Below are 26,595 nucleotides of genomic sequence, written 5' to 3' on the forward strand. Positions count from 1 at the left end.
TCAGAGAAGACCCAGCTAGACGCAATCTTAGTCTCAGACTTGAACAACAGTTTATGTCTAATACAAAAAGGATAAGGAGACCCTCCCATAGAGTCACGAGATTCCGAGTAGAACTGTCGGGATCTACCCTTGCTCCCAGACTTAGTCAACGGTTTATGTCTAAGGGATTATATGTGTTTAGTGGCAGTCTAATGTTCATTCACAGTTTTAAGGTGGATCACAAGATTTTAGCAGCACTTAATCATTAATTAATTTAACATTTCCAAAGTAAGTTAGTAGAGTCTACTACAATTCCGACAGTGATTTAATTACAGATTATGCTTACTATTAGTTCACACACACACACATACACACAGAGAAATATATATAAATGTACAAAAAGTACCTGCTAAATATTCCCCTCAAGATCAGTGAAGAAATATTCACATCAAATGTCTTGGCATTTCTCAACAGCTGAGAGATGAGCCTCGAGGAGTGAAGGGTTTCAGCCCAGGTCCCATCGTCATCTTTCAGCGATGGTTCTCCAAATATCGCAGACCCGAGAGTTCACGAGCTCTGAGAGGTGTCCCACTCAGAGGGAGATTCTGGATGCAGCCCACTGCGGTCCAGGAGAGCTCAAAGGGCCTCACTTAGGACCACTGTTTATAGGTTTGCAAGATGATTGGCTTTAGTCATCCGTAAATTTCCATCCTGGCCACAGTCTCAGGTGGTAGTTACTAAAAATTCTCAAGGTTTCAGTGCTGTTCCACTTGAGCTATGACTCAGATAAAGGTATCAAGGAATGACGCCTGGGCCAGGCAGTAGGGGTATGTTCCCAGCCTCAGCTATCCAGAGTTGCTGATACAGGCAAGGAGCGCTCAACCACCAGACTCAGTACACCAAGGCCGAGGTTTCACAGGAATTTCTGAGATCAATAAGCGGCCCAGATCAACAAGCGGCCCAGGAGAAGGGGGGGAAGGAATGCACCACCACAATTACAGACCACAGTAAAGTGAAGAAGTAGTGGTCAGGGGTGGAAAGCTCAGGGTGCAGGTTGATAGGAGCAAGAAAGACTTCAGGAATGATAAAACAAAGTGAAGGGACACCTGCCTCAAGTGTTGGCACAGAAATGTACGCATCCTGGGAAACAAGCAGGAAGAATTAGAGCTGTATGTGATTACAGAACTACAATATTGTTGGAGCAATTAAGATACTGTGCCACGCTCATGCAACTGGAGTACTATGAAGGACTTCAGGAAAGACTGGCAAGGAAGGGCTGAGGGGGTGGAAGTTGCCTTCAGATCTTTTGAGCAGCTCAGATCTTTTGAGCTCTCCTCCGGGATGGGTGATAGTCAGACCTGAGGCTCAGGATCAGAGGAGAGGCCAGTAAGGGTGACATTGTGGTAGGATTTTGTTACAGACCACCCAATGAAGGAAATAAAATGTTTAACGAACTCAAGTCTCTGAGTTGTAGACCCTGGTTCTCATGGGGGACTGACTGTACAGCTGCTAGAAGGGCAGCATGGCTGCTGCAATCAAAGAGATTTCTGGAGGGTTTCAGGAATAATTTCTTGCTGTAGGTATTAAATGGACCAACTAGTGGTGATGCATAGGTGGATCTGCTGTTGACCGATATGAAAGAAACTACTTGGGCATGTGATGATGAATAATTTCCTTGTCTGTAATAACTTTGAAATAGTGGTGTTTGTGGTCCTGAAGGAAGTGAGAAAAGCAAGCAGCAGAGTACAGACCCTGAACCTAAGGAAAGCAGAATGTTGGCTTAGTCAGGGAACTGTTGGGTAGGATCCCATGGGAGGCAGCTCTGACTAGTAAAGAAAGGAGTTCACCAAAGCTGGCAGGTCTTGAAGTACAGGATCTTCCAAGTTCACAAAGGTTTGTCCTAATACTCAGGAGAAAAGGTAAATGTGTCAGGATACTGATTTAGCTTAATAGGGAACTCTTGGTGGAGTTGTGGTGCCAGAAAGCAACGTACTTTTATAAAGGCAATCAGCCTTCAAAGGAGTAATTTAAGAACATTGCCTGGTTATGTAGGAATGATGTTAGGAAAGAAGTGTTCATTTCAATCCAAGTTCATGAATAGAAGAATAAGAAATATTTGTGTTGCAGCTCTTAGGATTTAGCTTTCAGAACAATGGGTTGAGGACATCTTAGATCCAACAAAACTCAAAATGTGTATCTATGTAACTAAACACAGATAGAGAATTTAAAATTTCCTATAAATTTAATATCTCAGATTTGGAATAATCCAGGAAAATTAATTAGCTTTCTTTTCACATTTTGGAAAAGATTGCAAGCAGTCTATTAAATTCCAAATTCTAGTTACAAGGTGGTGCATATGTAAATGGAATTTCCTTCACAGATGAACATCCACAGCATCAAATTAACATCTATCTGTCATATTTGAGTTTCTTCAGATTTTAGTTCTTTATTTTCTGCTTGCTCATTAAGTAGGACTTTAGCTTGTCATACTTCTGCACAACAGAGGAATTCTAGATTTAGTTAATTGTTTTGCTTAAGAAATATAGTCTTTATGTTTTATGGCACTGTCAGCAGGAAGTACAAGAAGTAAAAACTTGCTGAGAATTGGTTGGAGATTGATAGATTCACATTTTTATATATGTGCATGCATATACACATATATATGTATTGCTGCTTTTGTCTTGGGAACATGCTGAATTGCTTTAATTGCTAGCAGGAGGTGATATTTTGAGCATTCTGTTTGTCTTCTGAGATTTATAAGACTTATACATTTAGTTTTTAAATTACAGGAAAACATTGGTCTTAATGAATCTGACTAATGTGAATGAAATTACATTTGTGGGTTTTTTTGTAAGTGAAAATTCTTCCTTTATTACAGTCTGAAAGACACAAAAAGTGTATCTGAGTCTGGTTAGTTAGGTCTTTGGACTCTTTGTAAAACAGAGCAAATCCTTGGTATGTTGCCCTGATGTTTGTAAACACAGAATTATAGTTAGCAAGACTGTTAAAGTTTTAGGTTTTAGAATGCTCATTTAATCTTGTAACATGCATAATAAAACATTCTTGTTTACACTCTTTGCAAGTCTTCTTCAACATTTTATATCTGTCTTTATCATTTCTGAAGGATATGTTTTTCTGGTGGTTTAAAAGCTAAATAAGGTGGAATATTTACCAAGCAATTTTACATTATACTGAAAACAGTAAAAAAATGCATGTACTGCTATATTCCACTGGTGTGCACTGTAGACTTACAAATGCTACTATAGACAGTGACTTCTGTGTTGTTTAAAATAATTTTCTGCTAGCTGAAGTACAGAATATGCTCTTACTCTACACTGTCTAGTGTGTTGGTAATTAATGAGGAAATTAATATTCCAGTTTATGGGATATGAGGCAAAAATTACACTAATCGGTATTAAAGCCTATTGGAACATCAGTATCAAAAGAAGTATCCTTAGATGAAAAGGATCACAGGTTAAGTTAGCATTCTGTATCTTAGGCAGAGACATTTCTATTCTTCCTCTTTTTTGCACAGAGTTGAAGGTAAGTCGCCAGCACTGTTGATTTTGCACTAGAGCCAAAGAAATATCTTTAAACATCTTTTAAAACAAATATTTTCTGTTCTCTCTCTCAGTATATAGATGCTTTACACTGTATGTTATGGCAATATTATCACTTAGGTGCATCACTTTCTTTAAGAGAATGGTAACAGTTCCCTACCTGTTTTTTCCCAGGTGGAGGAAACTCCACTGAGGCAAGTGAGGCTTCTGGATAAATCAAGTCTTCTACTCTTACTGTAGACATTTAAACGCTATTTAAAATGGAACAGCCTTTTTGGAGACTCAGGTTGTTAACAGCTAGTTCTTGTTAAAGATTCAGCATTATTTCCACCTTTTCCAGAAATTTTTATTCTGAAGATGCTGCAGAGTTGCTACCTGTAATTGCTATTTTTATTCAATTAGTATATATGAATTAGAAATAGTGATACTCCGATAAACTTACAGGAAAATTAGATACATGTAGTAGGCCCAACTATTCTGTCCCATACTCTTTGCCTGACCTCAGAAATGCCTTCTGATTGTCCCCTGAATCCTGCAGAAAACATAATAATTATCATATATAAAACAGTAGCCTTAATGGCTATACTGGCTACTGTGAATTGTTCTGCTTAACTCTCACCTAGGATGCGCAGAAATATTGCATACTATGCATAGCTATCATGGGAATAAAAACATGTCCCAAAAATTAAATTTGTGATGATTTTATATACTACAGAATAGCCATTAGTCTGTTTGAGTGAGCTAAAAGAGTCTTTATAAAGTTTGATATCAGAATCCTCAAGGCTGAGTTTTAAAATATCATTAGGCAATTTTCTGAGAACAACGTCTGAATTATTTGAGAACTCAGATGATTTTATAGAGTGGAAACTCAGTGCAGTTAATTTTCCTGCAGTAAAATCTCATTATTTTTAGACTAGATCTAGACTATGGAGTGTTCCTTACTGGGCTCAATCCTTCATTTGTTTGAGAGGCTGGAGTGATTTTCAGACTGCATGAAATGGGATGAAGTTGTTACCACACATCTGACTTGTGGTTTGATAAAAGTACTTAAAAAATTACTTTAGATATACACTTTTCTTTTTCCTGCTTAAATTACAGTAGCTTACAGGTAGTTTGAGAGTAAGGAAAGAATTCTGGAGCGTTGCTTAAGCAAAAATTCTTGTAGATCTTTAACTATTCTTTCCACTGTTTTCATAAATCATGTGCCAGTTCATATTTAGTGGTATCTTTAGAAACTATGTACTTAATGTGAATGTTTTCCCTGACCAACATAAAGTATAATTTGTGATGGTGCATAATGTCAAGGTTTCATTTCATTGCCTATTTTCCTACAAATGTAATTTGGAAAGTGCTGGGAAAATCTACTGTTTCATTGACTTTTTTTCCCCCATAATGGCTTCTAACAAGATATTTAAACTGTATTGTGTTGTACTTGTCAATATTTCCTGGGTCTTCATTACATGTTTGGCAATAAAAATACAGACCAAGACCAGGATTTTTTTTTTTATTTAAGGGCATTCTGTTACAACTGAAAGATGAAAATTCATAATTATTTCTGTGAGGAAATATTTTTAGAAGAAGCATATGTGTGCATACTGAAACATAATCTGTGCATAGTGATTTTCTGTGAAAGGAATACCATGCCAAAGCTGCATCATTTGTACAGGTTTGTTTTGCCTGTTGGTCTGCCACCAGCAGAAAATATAACCTAGTGAGAAAATGTTTTGAAGATGAGGGAGGAATACGCATGCACACACTTATATATGTGTGTGTATTGGATTTTTTTATTTTATTTTTTTTCCACGGAAAGTAACCATGTCACCTTGCATGCTCTTGTCACCATATGGATCTGTATCAGAAATTTTTTTTTTTGCAATATATTGTTTAAAAAAATCACCCCCCAAAAAGCTCTTCTCATAATGTTAATAAGAAATGCATAAATGGTACTTTATTTATCCAAGATCTAACACATTTGTACTTATAAACAGTTTCTGTTCTGGACTCAGCAGGACTGTTAGGAATCACTGCCTATGTTGAGTCACAAGTCTATGCAAGCCATGAAGGCTTGTGAAATCCATCGCTGTGAGTAATCTAGAGTTTCTGGTTTACTACAGAGTAAATGGATTAAGTCATTTTTTGCATACCTTTGAAGGGAAAACACATGAAGAACTGGAATGAAGTTTCTTGTTTTTAAAGGATCTTATCATGTTCTATGAAATAAAGAAGGTGCCTAAACATTTAGTGTTAGAATTAATGTAGCTTCATGCCCTACAGTTATATTCATACAGCTTTCAGGATGATTAGGTAATTTTGCTTCCTTACTGTTTCATTGTGGCTGCTGAAATGAAATTTTCTTTTTGACTCAGCTATAGCATATTCAAGAGAGCTGTAGTGCCCCCGGAACAAAGTAGTAGTACTTTCATGGGAGGTAGGAAAGGAAGAGAACCAGCCATGCTTTTTTTTTCCCCCTTTTTTTTCCTCCACTTTCTTTTTTTCTATTTAATGTGTAATAGGAATTTTCCTCTTCGGTCTTCATGCTTAAAGAGAACTGTCTGACACTGAACTAAGTGCCTCTGCACTGAAGCATTATATTTTCGGATTACTTTCAAACAAAGGACTCAATCTTAGGAAAAATTAATGAGTGTTTTGTTTGGATACAGTCAAGAGCTTTCGTTGTTTACATCAGTGGAGTACTGCATATTTCTCTGAGCAACAACATGAGTGATAGCCTGAAGTCAATGAGAAATCTGCTGATGTCAACGAACTTTGGATCAGTTCCTAATTTAAACTGTGTAGTAACAGGTGATTAAAAACTGTGCCATAAGATTCTTCAGGGACCTTTGTAACTTCAAAATACCAAGATAATGTGTTATTGTAGGTATAGTTCAGATAAAAGAGAAGAGATGTCATGTAAACCGTGCTGAAAACAGTAGAACTACCTCTACAGGCACTTGCCATCAGACCATTGAGCTATAGAAATTATCTTATGTAATTGCTTATTTAGATCAAGTGACTAAAGCTGTATATTTCAGGTTCACATTCTGTGGAGGCAATGTTCTATACCGTATTTATATGAAGTCTAAGTAACGCAACACTTTAAAATTTCTTTGAACAAAGTCAGCTCCTGCATTTCTTGAATCCTGTTGAACTTTCAGTTCAGAAGACAAAATAAGCCTAAATACTGGTTTAATCTGTCCGGTTTAGCATAAGCTCACTGCACCAGAACATGGCAACTTTTGGAATCTGGTGTAAAGGACAAATTACCTGCACTTTAAGTAATGTTGGTGTAATAGTCTGGTATTCATCTAGCAACTTTGATGCAGTCTTGATTTTCCTGAAGATTTAATATTATGTCCAATCAGACTTGCAAATTTTTATTAAGTATGTTGGTATGGATTGTTTTGCCTACAGGAAAGTAATGATTAAAATTCTAGCATGGTTTCACACTAGTATTCTAGTAATCTAAGACATGTTTATTTTGAGAGATCTACAATTACAGCAAACATCCTATTCCCAGCACCACTTAATTATTAATCTGAAAAGTCAACAATATCCATCTGTAAGATAAGTGATCTTGCATAGTTCCTGTCTTAAATGTAGAGTGCTTTGACTGTTGCTGTCTGTTTTGATGTACTGTTGGTATGATTCATAAGCAGTTACATTGAAAAATGTACTGTAAACTGAGATAATTTTACTTAGTATTTCCTTTTCTATCAATTAGCATTCTTGTTACATCTTTAACATTATTAATTAAATAATTTCTAATAAGTTGGGTTGAACAGCGTTCTGATCTGTAGCACATTGTACCTATACAGTCTAGGAAATTCTTGAGACTGATGACAATTGGAACTTGCTTTGAGTGCTTCCAATCATGCTGACCACTATTGATTTACTGTTTTCTTACAGTTCCTTATTTATCTTTACATTTGGCTCAATAAAGCAATGTAAAGTCAGGATGGAAGGTTGGCTTGGAAATCAGTTGGAAAGAGAGAGGTGTTGACCTTCTGCATGGCAAATAAAACTTCAAAAATTAAAAAAAAAAAAAGAGAGCGAGATTACCCATTGCACTGTTTACTTCTGTTTTCAGGTGATTTTCGGCATGCCTACATTCATCTTCTTGTGACGAATCCCTGTGTTTTTTGAGTAAGGGTTATCATCTTCCTTTTACAGTGCTTATTAAAATGGCTCATGGCTTATTCTAGTCCCTGAATTAGTTACTAATAATAACTAATAACGTTACTAAACACACAACAATAGATAACTACTTGAAGTAAAGTGAGGTAGGCTGTTATAGTCTGGACTACAATTAAATTTGTATGCTGTTTATCTGTAAAAATCCCAAATTTTTAAATTATCTTTGGTAAATTATAGATAAATTATCATTGTTCTGAGAGTTAAGACTAAAAATTTAATCAGTCATCCTTTTCCATAGAATAGAAGCTTATTTTTGCTTCCAGAACAGTCTGTATACATATTTCTACTCATAGGCATACAAACAGACAAATCTGTTCTTTATCTTGATGTTGGAAAAGATTTGCATGAGTCAGTCTCAGCTCTCTAAGGGGGTAGTCTGTGTTCCTTATTTTGGGAAGAACTTTGTTGTATTAGATTTGGGGAGGAAAAAAAAAAAAGAAACAAAGCCACACACACCCCCAGTTCCCTCCCCCTGATAACAGCACTAGTAACAGAAGTAAATTAACTTCAGATCATAAAAACTCTTAAACTTCAGCTTCCATTGCAACAATACTTAGATGAAAAGGGAAATAAGCAGAGTTTAATAAAAGGTTTCAAGTGTCATTTAAAAAAAAAAGGTTCTCAGCAGAGGCCTATTATACCTTCTTTTGAAATATAAACGAAAATGTCTAGTATTGAACCTTTAAGCACACTGGGGAACTAGTGAGCAGTCTTTTTTTTTTTTTTTTTTTCCCCCTCCTTAAAGCTAGGATGTCACTGAGGCAAATTAAGGGATGAAAGCTTATGCTTTGCTTCAGATCTTTTTGGTTAAGAATGCTCCAAACCAGCTGCCCTTTGAGATTTCACATTAAACTAGGAGAAATAATTGCTATAATCCCTATGCCTAAAACAATCTTTGCCATTTTCTCAGTTTTTTTAACACAGTTTGTTTAATTTATTACCACTGTCACCTCTGCTGTGTTCTGTCATAATCCAATCAACTGCAAGAAACGCATTCTACTGTTTGTAAAGCAAAAAAACATAACCCTTTTAGTGTGAATGTCAAGAGCTCCGGTTTTCCCTTGCTCAGTAGTGAAACATAAAGATTAAGGTGTGATTTTTTTTTTTTAAATTATGAAATTAATTTCAGATACATTTCCTAAATCAGTTGATTGTTGGTTAATATGGGAATTCTTACTTGTTTATTCCCTGGATTAAAAATCCAACCTCTCCATACATAGCAGCAAAAGCAACTATGTACTTGTTAGCACATTGGAATTCTGATTCTCCAGATGAGTGATGGCTTGTCAAGTTCTGAAAGTTTTGGTTGACGTGTGTCCCTTATAAATTTCAAGCAATGTTCTCCAAGGGATTAGCTGAGTTGTGAATTCTTTTCTTGACTGAGATTAGAGAACACTTTAAAGTCACCTAACAACTGTATAATGTTCATTTAGATTAATCTTGGTTGGAACTATAATTATTGTGTTCAGCTTTAGGCAAAAAAGGAAATGCAGTTTGATAATTAAGTCATATTAATCCCTTCTAAAATATCATTTGCATTTAGGAATATAGCAAATGGGCATGTTTTACATGCCATTTTTATGTAAGATCATGCTTACATAGTTTTTTAGGCACCAATATTTTGATAAACGTAACAAAAAATTGAGAACTTGAAGAGCTTGCAATAAAAAGGATGTTACAAACAGATGCCCAGTACATCCAAAGGAGTTTAGATCCAGTCTCTGTTTCTAATTATGGGAAGCACTTGAATTTGATGGTTTTTGTCATTATTCAAAAAAAATAACCTTCAAGTCAAAGGCTACTTAAAATGTGCCTAATATTAAAGTTACGAGTATATAGTTACTGAATTCTGTTGGAACCAAGGCTTCAGCTTTGGTTTCTGCAGTCAGGAATTACTCTGAGGGTCACTCTCTTCAGATTTGTACAAGAAGGAATGAAAAGTGTTTGATTTATGAACAATTTCAAGGAACAGGGAAACCTTTAGAAGTGGGTAGTATGAAGAAGAAGTAGGCTAGAATGGATCCCAGGTAGAAAGTTAATATTGGGTAGCCTGAAAGACATAGAAAAAGGGGACTTTCTTAAGCCATGTAGTAAATTTGCAGAGTCAACTTACTGAAGTAAGCTAGTGTAGCATTTTTTTGGCACAGCCGAGTAAGGCCAATATGACCTTTGATGTAGTTCTTGGTACATTTTATAGCACTAGCATTACTTTTAAAATACAGCAAAGCCATAGAAGTAGGAGGGCAATATACTTGAACAGTGTCTAAAATAAGAAACACAGCAGGCTAGGTTGCGAGTGACACTGACAGAAGTTCTGGAGGTGAGGTTCTTTGTCCCAGTCTGAGCCAGAAACTCGGGTTAGGGTTGAGCAAAAGAGATGCCGTTGCAGTGGGGCTGGACAGTTAGGACAGCCAAGAGATCTGTACTGCGAGGGCCTTTGTGGTGTGAGCCAGAGGTGGGAGCCTTAATCCCAGTCAGACCTGGAAAATAAGATTAGGGTTGAGCGAAACAGAAAGCCTAGTAATGTTGTTGGTGTTGGGGGTGGGGTGAAGAAAAAAATAGAGAATATTAAGTAAAATTTGAATATGAGTCAGCATGTTTTTAAATACTCATGCAAACTCATTTTTTGGCAAGCCTACAAGAATGTCTGCTTGACAGAATTGTCCTTACATCTTATGGCTCTCAGATATTTTATTTATAGTATGTGTTCGTATATCTTTATTCTAACAGTCCTTTCTAGTTCTAGCTGGTTTCCTAGATATTTTTTGCAATAGCTTGTTATTCACATATGAAAATGTGAAATAAGAAAGCAGTACTGTACAACTTGGTGGACACTGGCAGTTTGGATATTCCTCTAGTCTCAATCTTTTTATGAATTGTGATTACAGTGAAGAAGGCTAGCATACAGCAAGAAGCCTTCTGTGTTTCTTCAGTCATCTTCCTTATTTTTTCCACCTGAAAAATGTAAACATCTCTTTTGTTTAAAATAAGATAAAACATAAAAACACTTCATAATTTTACTGTAAAAATGAGTGCATAATGTGTTGGTGTTCTCTTTACTGATCTCAACAGTTTAGATAGGTAAAAGTAGTTACTCTGAAGTTTTTAATTATTTTCAGATAATTGGTGAAAGTAGAATTTTGGAGACATTATGAATAATTTTCTCTGATAACCATTGACAGAAAAACTTTCTTCCTTGAATGCATAGTAGATTCTTCTGAACAGCAGATGGTTGATGTTAAACAATTCTTCATGTGAATTCATTGTTTTAAGTGGGGCTCCACCAGATACATCATGATCCATCCAGATGCTACGTTTGAGACATGAATGCAGCAAACAACATCTGAAGTATCAGGACTATCATGTGCTGATAAACGTGTTAATGTGGACTGTTAAAGGATTATTTAAGATGGACACTATTCCTAGTTTTTCAGTGAAGGTGTTAATGTTTATTTAGTTTAATGTAACACATAGTGCATATCAACTTGAACTTAAAAGAAACTTATAAAAGCAATGCCAGAATCAGCATATAAAGAAAGATCTGTGAGATCAAGGGTAATTTTCCCCACCTCACTCCCACCATTTTCCTTTTCCTGAACATATGTATGCTTCTCTGCATATATTATTCATGATTGTTTTAAGGTTTCAGCCTTTAAGTTTTTTATGTATCTATGGACAACTTATATTCCTGCATAAATCACTTGTGGTAAATTAGTCGTACACACAAAATAATTTTCTCCATGTGCAGATGGGGAAGAGAAAAATAAATGCCAGTAAATCAGCAACTTTTCTTTTAATGTCAACATAGTGCAATGATATCAGCTTGCAGCAGACAAACATTTGAGTAGTATCGGAAGGAAGAAATATTTGATTACTAAACATGCTGGAGCTCAGATACATGCATTATTATGAATATAAGCATTCATTAAAAAGTTGAATTTGTTGCAAGGCTTGGTGTCTCAAGATATTGTCAGGCACAATAACATTTATCATGCTTTCAGTATAGTTTCTGATGGACTAAATGGTGTTCTTGGCAGACTTGCTCACAGTAAGAAAAAAAGCAAAGTAAATTTATTTTTTCCTATATTGAATATTGAAGTACTTGTCAAATAAAAAGGTAGCCAACATTTGTCTTCCCTTTCCTGTGGAAGGAGTGCTATGGATTCTGGTAGTCTTTGATTACTTCTTTTAGATGAAAAAGAAACAGAATTCTAGAAACAGTCACATACACTGTAAATAATCATTGCAAAACTGCCTAGTGTCACACATGGTGAGTAATAGTTTTGCTTCCCAGCAAGCATCACACCTCTGCACAGTAGTGCTGGGCTTGGAAGCAGGCAAGCTGATGAGTCTCCTTTCAGACCTAGGAGCTTTTGCAGATGTCACCAAGCTCTCACAGACTTCTAGCAATAGAAATCTCAAACCAAATAAAATAAATACACCCCCCACCCCCACCCCGCCGCCCCAACAAAATAGAGTATATTGCAGGTAATGAAGATTCTTGAAAGTATTTCCTATCCACTTGGACATGGGTGTCTTGCTTACGTGAAGTCTGTCTTTCTCTTACACCTTTCCCAAAGGGAGGTATGCAGTGGGATGGAACCACTGTCATCCTCCAAGTTCTGTAGACACTTTTGACCTAAAACCAAAAGGCATTTCAGAGAATCAGATTCAGCCATCTAACTGATCTCTTCTGCTTGTATATAATATCTCTTTGAAGGTGCTTCTGCCTGTATCAGGTTTTTCCTGATCTTCCAGTACAGGCATTTTTTCCTCCCACTTGTGTTGAAAGAGCATCTTTGACAGTTTATTACCATTCCTTTTAGATCATTGTTAAAAGAGCTTCATTTCCACCATTCACCTTAGCAATTATCCACTTCACTGAAAGTACCTTGACCTCACTCTATGCTTCCACCATTATTCTGGTTTTCCTATTGAAAATTAAAATTCAGTGCAAGTTTGTGGAGACATTTTCTGGAGGGAAAATATTCACATTTGAATGAAATGAAACATCCCGAGTATTTTCCACATGTAACATTGAGTTGCAAATTGTTTCTTTCATTTGTTGCTTTCAATTCCTTTATGAATCAGAATCTGTAGTTCCACCCAAGAGCATCGAAAATACTTATTTTCTGTACACATATGACAATGTATATTTTACATGGAAAAAAAACCCCTGAAATTCTTTTCAGTATAGATCTGAGATAGGTATCACTGCTATTCAGTCAATTTGCATTTTTAAAATGAAGTTTCAGTAATAAATTTCAAAGTGAAAAATAAATATTACTGTTCTTGTGAAATGTTTCTGTATGAAAAGTGAAAGGAGACAGTAGACTTTAAGGCAGCAATAGATTAATTTAAAGACCATGGTTTTTTTCATGTAATGAAGAGGGGAAAAAAAAAATTTCAAAAAATGCTGGGTTCCCTTTAAAGAAACACAGGAACATGTCTATGTGTATACACATATACATACATTTATGTACTTTATATACACATATGTACCTACAGAAATTTCATTCAGTTTTTTCAAAACAGCTACCGCTTTTTGAACGTGTGCCTTGTTTTGCATTTTGAATAGCATCTGGCTCAACTTCCTTATTGAGAAAAGTTCCTATAGCTGCTTTCCTCACCTTGCTGTATTAGGTCTCACAACACTTGTTTTCTGTGGCTGCGTAGTGGAAAGGAAAGCAGGTCTGCACAAGTTAATTGCACAATGGATGAGGTGATTTTCAGCATTTTGAAACTGGAAGCATAAAGTAGATCAAAAGATCCCAGTCATTGCCTGGATTTATTAAAGGCAGGTCCTGCTTGACTAACCTGATCTCCTTCTATGACCAGGTGACCCACCTAGTGGATGAGGGAAAGGCTGTGGATGTTGTCTATGTAGACTTTAGTAAAGCCTTTGACACCATTTCCCACAGCATTCTCCTGGAGAAACTGGCTGCTCGTGGCTTAGACTCGCTGGGTAAAAAACTGGCTGGAAGGCCGGGCCCAAAGAGTTGTGGTGAACAGAGTTAAATCCAGTTGGCGGCTGGTCACAAGTGGTGTTCTCCAGGGCTCAGTATTGGGGCCAATTCTGTTTAATATCTTTATCAATGATCTGGACGAGGGGATCGAGTGCATCCTCAGAAAGTTTGCAGACGACACCAAATTGGGCGGGAGTGTTGATCTGCTTGAGGATAGGAAGGCTCTACAGAGGGACCTGGACAGGCTGGCTGGCTGGGCCGAGGCCAACTGTGTGACGTTCAACAAAGCTAAGCGTTGGGTCCTGCACTTGGGTCACAACAACCCCATGCAATGCTACAGGCTTGGGGAAGAGTGGCTGGAAAGCTGCCTGGTGGAAAAGGACCTGGAGGTGCTGGTCGACAGCCGGCTGAACATGAGCCGGCAGTGTGCCCACGTGGCCAAGAAGGCCAACAGCATCCTGGCTTGTATCAGAAATAGTGTGGCCAGCAGGACTAGGGAAATGACTGTACTCGGCACTGGTGAGGCCGCACCACAAATACTGTGTTCAGTTTTGGGCCCCTCATTACAAGAAGGACATTGATGTGCTGTAGCGTGTCCAGAGAAGGGCAACGAAGCTGGTGAAGGGTCTAGAGCACATGTCTTACGAGGAGTGGCTGAGCGAACTGGGATTGTTTAGCCTCGAGAAAAGGAGACTCAGGGGAGACCTTATTGGTCTTCCAGAAAAGACTAAATAGAATCATAGCATCATAAAATAGTTTAGATTGGAAAAGACCCTTAAGACCATCGAATTCAACCGTTAACCTCACACTGCCAAGTCCACCACTAAACCATGTCCCCAAGCGCCACGTCTACAAGTCTTTTAAATACTTCCAGGGATGGTGACTCAACCACTTCCCTGGGCAGTTTGTTCCAATGCTTGACAACCGTTTCAGTGAAGAAATTTTTCCTAATATCCAATCTAAACCTCCCCTGGCGCAGCTTGAGGCCATTTCCCCTTGTCCTATCGCTTGCTACTTGGGAAAAGAGACCGACATCCATCTCGCTACAACCTCTTTTCAGGTAGTTGTAGAGAGCGATGGGGTCTCCCCTGAACCTCCCAGTCCTGCTGGCCACACTATTTCTGAGACAAGCCAGGATGCTCTTGGCTTTCTTGACTGGGCACACTGCTGGCTCATATTCAGCCAGCTGTTGACCAACAGCCCCAGGTCCTTTTCCACCAGGCAGCTTTCCAGCCACTCTTCCCCAAGCTTGCAGCATTGCATGGGGTTGTTGTGACCCAAGTGCAGGACTCTGCACTTAGCCTTGTGAAGTCACACTTCAATTAGAAAAAAAGTAGTGCGATTCTTGAATGGGATATTAGTGCTGTGAATATCTGTATTTCATCTTTATAGTATGGTGAACAGCAAGAGAATATAACATTGTAACTTCTGACTCACTTTAAAAAAAAAAAAAAAGATATGTATAACGACCCAAATTTCTTTTTTTATGGATTCAAATGCACAACTAAAAGCTGTAATAATACTGTACATTCACAACTTTTCTGAGGTCTTTGTAGTGAACATACTGTTGCTTCTATCTATTACTGAGTAATCAGTAAGTCATTAAGATGTTTTAGTTCCTAATTAAATTAAGAGAGTGAAGCTAATTCATGGAATAAGTAAATGAACTTGCATAGGAAATATTTCTCACACCATATACATGCAGTACCCATACTGCTTAAAGAGTTAAGAGTTGCTAAAATTTTTTTTGAAAATATGACTGAGTAACAAATGATAGGTAAAATTGGATTCATGTATGTCATTGAACAAATATTGTAAGCAGCAAATATTCTTCCTTTGAATTTTTTTTCTACAAATATCAACATATATCTTTACACATTCTCATTATTCTGTGCGCCAGAAGTATCCTACTTAAAGATTGTAATGACTTGATTAGATTATCTATTAATATAGAACATAAAAATTCAGAAAAATTAATGTAAAATAATATTAAGTCTCAATGAAAATAAATGTGTGCATCCTTCTTTACTTTAGCAAAGATATTACCAACAAATACTTCATCAGTAATTTTCAGTTATTTTCATACCAAAAAAAAAAAAATATCTCCTTCATGGCCTTTATAATAGCAATATTTCCGGTTTTTTATTTTTGTATTTTAAATAAGTTAAAATATATAATTTCAGACATAATTAATTTTATTTGATTCAAGGTAAAAGATGTTGAAAAGTTCATATAGAAAGATGAGACTAGTAAGTTCAGGAACACCTATTCCTCATAAAACAATAGGGGTATCAAAGCTGTTTTCTGCAATCTATATTATATTCGTAAGAACCTCTCCTGTCTCCTTTAAATGCAAATATGTAAATATTTGCAACATAGCTCTGTCAAGGATGGGGTGTGGAATATTCAGATTAAAAGCAGCTTTGAGGCAAAGAGAGACTTCCCTCTGCTGAGTCTTCTTCCAACTCTTTACAACATCTCTTTACAACAGCTCATATCAGGTAGCTGGCCTTAAGTGCTGCCAGCTGAACTCCTGGAGCTGGAAGGGCCCTGACAGGGGTTTTGGGGTGTGGGTGGGATTAGGAATACACTGCACAGGTGTGGGAGACAAATTCTGTCTGCTCAAGAGAAGGTTGATCTTTTTAGCTGGGAGTGACAAAGTCACACATGACGACTTTGTGAAGTTGGCATTCTGACTTGAAATCTGAAAGTTGGGATCTGGCATCTCTCTTTTTTTGCACATTCTTTACCAAAGAGGAAAAAGAGAGCAAATACTTCCTATGAGAGCATTATATGAAAAGTGTTATTTGGAACAAGGATAAGGTATAGTTTGGGAGAACTCTAATGAACAACAAACCAATCCTGATTACTCTGAAAATTAGTGTTTCAGAAAATATGAGTTCTAGTACTTTGCTGGATAATGATTTATAGTAAAATCAATGATACCAAAATTGTCTAGTCATGATTTTGTACAAGCTAGTATTTTTTTCTGACTTTATTATGGAGTTCTTTATGTATATGGTATATTAAATATTTAAATTTATCATTATTAGAGCTTGTAGACATCTTGGGTGTAATGAATTGAAATTTTACCAACACAGAGATAAGTAAGTTTATTTTTGACATCAGATCTTGGTTTGGTAGTCATCTTGTGCTTAATTGCCTGACTGAAATTCAACCTTGGATGGCTTTGTGAGTTCCCTCTACTTGAAGTCTGCCAAAAATGAATTGGTATTGATTATTGTCATCACTGTGAAAAGGTGAACTTTCAGGCTTAAAATTTGAGTCATGTCGTTTGGCACATGCTTTGTAAGAACATAGGGCTTTTTTGTGTTCCAAATCATTCGTGGGTACTTTTAGGACATTATGCCTGCATATTTATTTAGAAAAATACAGGTTTTGTGACTGTAGTCCAGTAGATGGTATTTGAACAACTATAAATCTGCACAATTTGAGGAGGGAAAAAAAAAAAAAATTTGGTGCTAAATAGAGGTATGTGATCCCTTCTTTTCCGGTTATTGTACAGAAATTCAACAGATAGAGTTTAAAGACCTCATCAGGAACATGTGAGCATCTAACATTGTCTTGTGCATTGGAATTAATATCTTGTACTCTATCACCAGTGGGTAGACCAAAAAAAAACAAACGCAAAAACAACGGTACAAAATTATCCTTCCCTGATTCCCTGTTTAATCTCAGTACAGATATTTACCACATTGTAAGGAGTTTAGCTTGGTAAATAGCCTCTAAAGACTGTGTGGTAGCATGAATATAAAATACATAGGCCTTTCAGTCTGTTGCATTTTTCTTTACCCATATGGACCACCCCCAAAACTAGTAGTTTTGTAGCTGTGTAGTTTTCGTACAAGAACAAGTCCATAATGTAAAGACAACTGCTGAATAGCATGATTGTTTAAAAAGGTAAAATTAGTTCCCAGTTAGTCTGCCAATATGATACAAAGTATGAAAGGAATATATTCCTTTCTTTCTTACTTGCTAATCTTAGATCAAAGGCCCATTTTAGTTTTAAGAACTGTTTCAGAGTTCTCTCCAAATAGTACCCTCCAACAGTGTATCATGATGTTAAGACTGGCCAAGGTTTTAGGAATTCTGTTGGGTGTGCATTGGGAGGGTTGTTCATTTGTTGTTCTTGTTGTTTTCTTTGTTAAGGGGAGCAAATAATCCACGATGAGAAGGAACAGCCTGAGGAAGTGTCTTTTCTTGGTAAAATAAAATGCCTTTTAACATAATCCATTCAGTTTTTAACCCTTTGACAACTGACTTTTCTAAGTGAAGTAGTTGGTACTCATCCTTTGTATTTAGAATCATAGAATATCTCAAGTTGGAAGAGACCCGTAAGGATCATCAAGTCCAACTCCCTGCTCCTTACAGGAGTTTACCTAAAGCTAAATCATATGACTAAGAGCGTTGTCCAGAACTCTGTCCAGAGCTCCTTGAACTCTGACAGGCTTGATACCATGACCACTTCCCTAGGGAGCCTGTTCCAGTGACTGACCACCTTCTCAGTGAAGAACCTTTTCCTAATGTCCAGTCTGAACTTCCCCTGACGCAGCTTCATTCCATCTCCTCGTGTCTTGTCACTGGTCACCAGAGAGAGGAGATCAGCACCCCTCTTTCTGCTGCCCCTCTTGAGGAAGTTGTAGACTGTGATGAGGTCACCCCTCAGCCTTCTCTTCTGCAAGCTGAACAAGCCAAGTGACCTCAGCTGCTCCTCGTTAAGTCTTGCCCTCCAGACCTTTCACCATCTTGGTCGCCCTTCTCTGGACACACTGTCATAGTTTGATGTCCTTCTTAAATTGAGGCACACAAAACTGCACATAGCACTCAAGGTGAGACCACACCAGTGCAGTATGGAGTGGGACAGTCACTTCCCTTGACCAGCTAGCTATGCTGTGCTTGATGCATCCCAGGACGTGGTTAGCCCTTTTGGCTGGCAGGGCACACTGTTGACTCATACTCAAGTTGCCATCAACCCAAACCCCCAGATCTCTTTCCGTAGGGCTGCTCTCCACATTCTCATCCACCAATTTGTATGTACAACCAGGATTACCCCGTGACAGGTGGAGAATCCGACACTTGTTCTTGTTAATTTCATACGGTTGGTGATTGCCATATAGTATGTGAATTGGCTTAAAAATGGAATTTGGAGATGGCTGTAATTAATTTGCTAATGAAGTATTTTCTTATCATTTCTTAGTTCTTTTGTCTTTGATTTCCTATTTATGCCAAGATTATACCGTAATCTGTAGATGCAACTTTAGTTCATAAAGTGGCTATCCCTAAATAATGTCAGCCTTTGGACATTATGAACCTCATTTTCAAATGGATAAGCTTATGGTCGGGGTCTGATTTATATATGGAAGCTGTTTGAAACATCAGCACTGCTGTCTGTCTTTTGTTGTTCTTCATGATGAGAAGATGAAGCTTGTGGAGCTTTTTTCTTCCCGCTACTTTACTCAGTCTTTTGGGGAATCCTCTAGTTTATCACAGAATACTAGCTAGAGAAATATCTGGAAAAATATTGGTAGCAAACAATCACTTGTTATTTTCCATTGAATATGATTTTTGCCCTTACTAGAGAGACTCAGAAAGCATTTCTACTTTCCTCTGAAAATCTGAATAAACCTCTTTAACTTTATAGAGTTTTAATTGTTTTTATTTACTCAGGAATAGGGTAGGAACAGACAAGTATACTATTTGATTTAGCTAGATAATCACATTGTTACAATTCACAGGGTCTGAATTATGTTTCTCTGATGCTGTAACACCTCATTCTCTGCTTCACATTCAGTGGCTTTTCATTATTTGCCAGAAATTGATTTTAAAATAAAAGTAACCAATATCTGAAAAAGTACACCTCTCTGGCTCTTTCTAAAGCCTTGTTGGCACAGACATCCTGTTTCTTCAATGAAGAAGTGCCTTGCACTGTTGTCAGTCTCCACTTTTATCAAATAATCGATTTTAGTTCTCACAGAACTGAAAATTCTACAGTTCTTAAAATTTTGACTTTTATGTATTAGCATTTCTCTTCTTTTTTTCATTTCAGTTGAAAGAACTGGAATCTTTCATTTTCACATTTTTTCATCTATCTTTACCTCTTTTAATCTTCTCCTAAATACCAGTTAATAATAACTTGTTAATAGTAAGTACTTGTCAATAATAATCTTCTGATAAATATCTGTTAGTACCTGATAAGTACCTGTTTTGTGATAAAAAAAATCAATTCATTTTACCTGTTTCTCTTTTGAACTCTGAGGAACATTTCATACATTCTTGACAAAACCTCTGTCTAGTTGTCTCTGAAGAGTAAATAAAATCAGTTGTTAGATAATTACTTTATATGACTTAGTAACATGGCTTTTGGTTGATATATTTAATTCATCCTATATGTGGATTAGATAAATGAATTCAGAAAGCTTGGTTATCCTAAATTAAGGTTACAGCATTGGCCATAAAGGATAATATTTCCGTTAAGACTGTTAATTGTGACCTCAAGAAAGAGAGTAGTGTGAAAACTTAAAAATCCTTCCTCTGCTTATTAGGATAGTGGTTTCTAGTACTGAAGACATACTATAGAACTTCTTCAATTTAATGAATATTCATTATAGTCCTTCTAAAGTGTAAACAAACTATAAAAAAACACATGCTGATTTTTCATCTTTCGGAGAATAAAAAGTAAATTTTGACACTGTCAGACCAAAATCAGTCTCAATGTTATTTAAAACAATTTTTTTTTTTTTAATACTGTTGTTCCATAAATAGCAGGGAAAGAAATAAGATTTGGTTACTAGTTACTATATTAAGATATTACCTGTGCTTTACTTTTGTAAATGTACAATTAAGGCACCTCTTGGTTTCTTCCTTTTCAAATTCAAGTACTTAACTGTATGAAACATGGAAAACTTATATCTTGGACTGATTTCTAAGATGCCCACCTTACTCTGAGGTGAGGCCATTAGCCTCACCCTGTAAAGAACAGGTTTTTTAAATCATATTACTCCTCTTTCTTTTTCTCTCTTTTATTTGTTCTTCTCCCCACCCCAATCCTTCCCAGCTGGAAAGACTGCAGTTTGAGAATACCTCTGAATGGGGAAAGAGAGAGAGACTTGAAGCAGAAAAGCAAAGTTTGGAAGAAGAGAACAGAAGATTGAAGTTGCAGGTAAAGGAAATTCAGGGATTTCTGGAGATGAAAAATAAAGCAACACTAACTAAATCGAGTTGTGATCATCAAAATGCACAAAGTAAGCTGCTGGTTAAAAATAAGGTATGTGCATTGCTTAGTTTGATTACTTGGGGAGCATTCCCAAAAAGTATTACTGTTTCATAATGTCAAAATGTGTCCCTAAAACAAGGGTTGTGCAAGACAGAACAGCCCTGTCTGCATCTCAGACCTGGACAATTAGAACTCAGTGACTTTGAATTTCTGTAGGGTACAGACACAGAAAGAAATATCTTTTCATTTATAAAAGGAGCAGGGGGAGATGACAATTCTGACAAGACTAGGGAGCAAAAGTGAAGACTGGAAGGAACAGAAGAGATTAAGTAAGCTTTGGTAGTTACAGAGTCCTGATGAAGGTCAAAGCAAAAAAAGCTGTAAGCCAAATCATTTCTCTGTCTTACTGAATATTGAATCTCTTCTTAGGGAAGAGAGAACTGAAGGAAGAGCCTTATTTCTTATTTTTTATTCCTCTAAAGATCTGTTCACTTTTAAACCTTATTATACTGCTAAAAATGAGGTGATAAATTACTCAGAAACTCTTAGCTGTGGGTATTTCCTTTATTTTATGGTTTTCTATGCCAATAATTAAGTAATAAACCAGAAGGCTCCCGCTTTCATTGAGACTCTGAAAGCTGTGTAAGAGAAAGCAAAAAAAACCCACCAAAACCAACCAATCAGTAAATGTACATACTTGATGTTACAAGTTGGGCAGTGTGAAAGAGTAACATTCTTATTTGCCTAAATAAGAAATAATTTAATGACATATATGTGTATTTACTGTTGAATAATGGCAGTCTGAGAAACTAGGACCAGATCTGGGGTATAGTTACACTTGGTAATTTCTCTTGGGAAAGATTAAGAGGGAGAGGTTCTGTATTTGAGGTCTGCTTTTAAATGTAATGATATGATTTGTCTGTATTTCTGTGATGGCTCAAGAACAGCAAATTGCAATTCACACATATAGCTTACTTTTATAAAATATCGTACATAACAAACACCTGTTTTGGATTTTTCTTTACTGGTATTTATTTTATCATATCCTATCATATCACATCATATCATACCATATCATATCAGCATTTTCATGATTTCTTTGTAATGCAAGTAATTTGAGGTTAGAGATGTAGCTGGAAAGATGCTTATTTGCTAAGCTGTATTTCAAATATCTTTTAGTTATATGGATGTGTTGGGGGGGTTTTTTTGTTTGTTTTTTTAAATGTTACTTACATAGAATATTAGACATCTGTGATCAGCTCTGTCTGTTAGTATAACACCTCTAACTGACACAACTTCACATCTTTTTATAAAAGTCAAAAGGTGGAGACGGAACCCAGTCATCTCTGTTTCCTTATCATAAAAGTGGATGTCCCTGCAGTGTTTGCCTTTTCATAGCTGATGATTTTAGGATAAGATGGTCTTCAAAACTATTGTTTATCAGTTTAAAGGAGAAAATTAAAAATTGTATTTCAGTGTCAGCTGAAACTATGTAATCCATGATCTGGTGGATTGGTAAGAGTTATCATCCAAAAACTAGGGTGGGAACTGCTTTAATTGCAGCTGTTTCTATCTCTGATTCACAAGAACTGCAAATCATGGAATCACAGAACAAGTCAGGCTGAAATGGACCTCAGGAGATCTTCAGTCCACCCTTCTGCTCAAAGCAAGGTCAGCTCTGAAGTCGGACCAGGTAGCTCAAGGCTTTGTCCAGTGGGGTCTCAAAAACCTCCAGGACTGCACAACCTCTCTGAGCAGCCTGTTTGTGATGGGTTGACCCCAACTGGCAGGTAAGCTCCCACCCAGTCCTCATTCACTCCCCAACAGTGGGATGGGGAAGAGAATTGGAAGGGCAAAATTGAGGAAAAACTCGTGAGTTGAGATAAAGACAGTTTAATAAGTGAAGGGAAAAAAAAAAAAGAAGTGATGCAAAAGCAATCACACACCACCAGCAGACCGATACTCAGCCAGTCTCCAAGCAACAGCTACTTTGGAAAAACCACCATCCCTTTATTGCTGCAAGGGACCCTTCCTTCCCAGGTACAGGACTTTGTCACTGCTGAATTTCACAAGGTTCCTGTTAGCCCCTTCCTTCAACTTGGTGACAGACCTCCTTGATTGGAGCACAGCATCTACAGGCAAGGATATTGCCTCTGCCTGCCTCAGTCACAGAGGGAGATAGCATGACCTTGATGGGAGCATTTTCCATCCGGAGCTGTGAATTGAGGTATCTGCTGTGCCAGGAGCAGTTTCTCCAGTTTGGGCTGGGAACCATGCCCTGTGGCATCACCACCAAGGTTGAGCAGTCCTGTAGTCTTCAGCAGCGTTTACAGCCAGGACTCCTTGCCAGGACCTGCCATAGTATCCTAATCATACTTGCTCACTGTCTCCAGGGCTCCTGGTCTCTGGCTGCAGACAGAGCAAATGGTACCACCATAAACATTCTTCTGTGATAACAAAACCCCATTGACAACATGAGTAAAATAAAAGGTCAACAGTATCAGAGGAAAGAAGGAACGTGATAAACCCTTAATGCCTCAATGAACTCTGTATTCACAGCAGCAAAAAGTTAGTAAGATAGAAACAGCTGTCTGAGAAAAATGACTGTACAAAGAGTTCATCTCCAAATCAGTAATGGAATTGGATACCTGGTCAGCCATATGTGGAGAAGACAGGGGTTTGCAGTGTTAGTTAGCACATTTTTTAACCTTGCTGCTGCCATTAAATGAAAAACAAGAGTTAAGGAAGTAGAGAATGGCTTTTTCAGGGATTCCAGCCTTGAAGATATAACTCAAGTTATGTCTTAGGTGGAACCTGTCTATTCCTATGTAGAGACATCAAAATGTCGCTGTTGAGCTTTTCTAATTTCTCAGACTGTCCCTATCTAATTTGCTCTAATACTATCAATAACCTGAAAAGAATGACTTTGAATTCTGATTCAGGAGCCTTTTTCTTCTGGGATGGTAGCTTGAGTCCAAATAAAATAACATGTTATATGCAGGGTTAGAAGTGTGCAGAAGGATGATTTCCGTAAAATACGGGTGATGGTTAGATGTTTAGGTTAGCAAAGGGGACCATATGCAAGATTGAAACCACAGCTGTCTAAAGATCTTTGTGCATCTTAACTTGAATGATTAGGGCTTTACTTAACAAGTAGACACAAGGGATATGGGTAATGTGTTATGGAATGAATTCCAGAGCAAAACACAGTTGCCTAATACCTTAACTTCTCCAAAACCTGTATTTGTGAGATGATTTGGGAGATCAATTGTAGTTGTTTAGAACAATATACAGAGTTATTAATTGACGTATGGCTGACTTATACTTTTAAAGGTTATAAACAAACAATGACAAGATTTTTTCTTTAACAACAGTTTTAGGAAGATTAAAAATGGTATCAAAATACAGACGTGAAGTCCTTATGACATTGTCTAAATTATTCACATTGACATTTAATTATCTTACTCTTTAATATGTATACCTCCACAGAATATAGAATTTGTGCAATCTCTTGCCACTTATGGTAGTAAATAATGCAAATTGAAGTTCTGAACACAAAAGTTAATATTTATTATGTTTTGCACAAAATGTGAGTCCTTAATATTATGCTTAGCTGGCAGTATGTTGGTTTAAAATGTTTCCATATGCAGTTTTTGAAAGGTTAACTTCTGTTGTACAAGATGAACAGAATTGATGAAACTATTGAGATCAGACATTGTTTCTATGCAGTTTTATTGATTGTACTTCTTGGAATGGAGAATACGGTTTAAATTAATAGCTGTATTATTTGACAAATAGCATAATAACAAATATTAAATGGATCTAACTGGTTCATCTAGGAAGGGATAAAATGAAGAAAAAAAAACTTGTTGATGGTATAGATCAATACTCAAAACATGCTGTTTATGGAAAGAGATTTTCTATTTCATCTGTGAATATGACCTTGAAACAAACTTACAAATTAATTTTGAGGAATAATAACTGTTCTTTTTGTATTATCTCTAATTATTATTGTAAATATCTGGCTATTAAATATTTGATTCATTGAATATATTTTGTAGTGGATTTGTACAGAATCTAAGTGCAAAATGCTAAACTGTGGAGTTTGTGGATGCATAGATTAATTTTTTTTTAAGTTTAATTTCTGTCTTTAATATGATAAGGTTATAATGTTCTTTTAGGAAAAAATTCCACTGATTTTAAAGATGGAATGATGGACAACATGTATTTTTAAGATGAAACCATTTTAGTTTAACATTACCTAGCAAGATGGTTTTTAAATCATCAACATTTTAGGTTTGATTTTTCAAAAGGAGGAAGCACTCAATTTTTTATGCAAATAGTTTGAAAAATAGTCTGTATTGGGTTTACATGGCAAGGTTTTGGTAGCAGGGGGGCTGCAGGGGTGGCCTCTGTGAGAAGAGATCAGGAGCTGCCCCATGCCAGACACAACCAGTTCCAACTGGCTCCGAAAGGAACCCACCACTGGCCAAAGTTGAGCCCATCAATGGCGCTGGTGGCACCTCTGTGAAAACACATTTAAGATACAGTAAAAACGCTGAGCAGCAGTGTGTGATAGGGAGGAGTAAGGAAAAAATGTGAGAAAAAGCCCTGCAGACACAAAGGCCAGAGAAGAAGGAGGGAAGGAAGTGCTCCAGGCGCTGAAGCAGAGTTTCCCCTGCGGCCCGTGGAGAAGACCACGGTGAAGCAGGTTATCTCCCTGCAACCCATGGAGGACCATGGTGGAACAGATACCCGTACTGCAGCCCATGGATGACCCCACGCCAGAGCAATTGGACATGCCCTAAACGAAGCTGCAGCCTGTGGAGAGTCCACGCAAGAGCAGGCTCCTGGCAGGAGTTGCAAGCCATGGGGGACCCACGCTGGAGCAATCTGTTCCTGAAAGACTTGCCCCATGGAAAGAACCCATTCTGAAGCAGTTCTTGAGGAACTGTAGCCTGTGGGAAGGACCCACACAGGAGCGGTTCATGGAGGACTGTATCCTCTGGGAGGGACCCCACGCTGGAGCAGGGGAACAGCGTGAGGAGGAAGGAGCAGTAGGGAGGAGCTGTTATGGACTCACCCATAACCTGCCATTAGCCATCTCCCTGTGCCTCTGGTGCAGAGGGAGGAGGTAGAGGAGTCAGGAGTGAAGGAGTGAAGTTGAGCCTTGAGGAAGAAGGGCTTGAAATTGAAGCTTCCTCCTTGAACTTGAGGAAGAAGGGCTTCCTCCTTGAACTTGAGGAAGAAGGGTGAGGGGGAAATAAGATGGTTTTCATTTCATCTTTGTTTCTCGCTATCCTACTTCATTTGTAATTAGTGATAAATTAAATTAATTTTCCCCAAGTTGAGTCTGTTTTTCTTTGAAAGTAATTTAACTCAACCCATGAGCCCGTCCATCGTATTTTCTCCCCCTGTCCTGTAGAGGAGGGAGGGTGAGAGAGCAGCTGGGTGGGCATCTGGAAGCCAGTGAAGGTCATCCCACCACAATGTCAGAGGTGGGTGGATGTGTTCCTCACACTTTATAGGCAAAAAGTCATTTTTATGATAGCAACTTGAATGAGATTGGTTTTCTTTGTATTTTTAACATAGAGGGACAATGTCCACTCTCTCCTTTTCCTCAGACAAAAGAAGTGAAAGGGGTATTTCTTCCTCCTAATTA

At 37.4% G+C, this 26,595-nt stretch overlaps 1 protein-coding gene across 2 annotated transcripts in view; it reads left to right on the forward strand.

The window, feature by feature from the left end:
- CCDC102B (coiled-coil domain containing 102B) overlaps nt 1–26,595 on the forward strand; it is an 87,339-nt gene that overhangs the window by 37,274 nt on the left and 23,470 nt on the right. Inside the window, exon 5 of one of the 2 annotated variants that reach the window (XM_075142167.1) lies at nt 20,775–21,047. In XM_075142167.1, coding sequence (XP_074998268.1) covers nt 20,775–21,047 — 273 coding nt within the window. Of the gene's footprint in view, nt 1–20,774; nt 21,048–26,595 lie in introns of those variants that run through there. The other variant, XM_075142168.1, reaches the window with a different exon arrangement.

Source organism: Calonectris borealis, chromosome 2 (genome assembly GCF_964195595.1).
Source record: "Calonectris borealis chromosome 2, bCalBor7.hap1.2, whole genome shotgun sequence".
Lineage (NCBI taxonomy): Eukaryota > Metazoa > Chordata > Aves > Procellariiformes > Procellariidae > Calonectris > Calonectris borealis.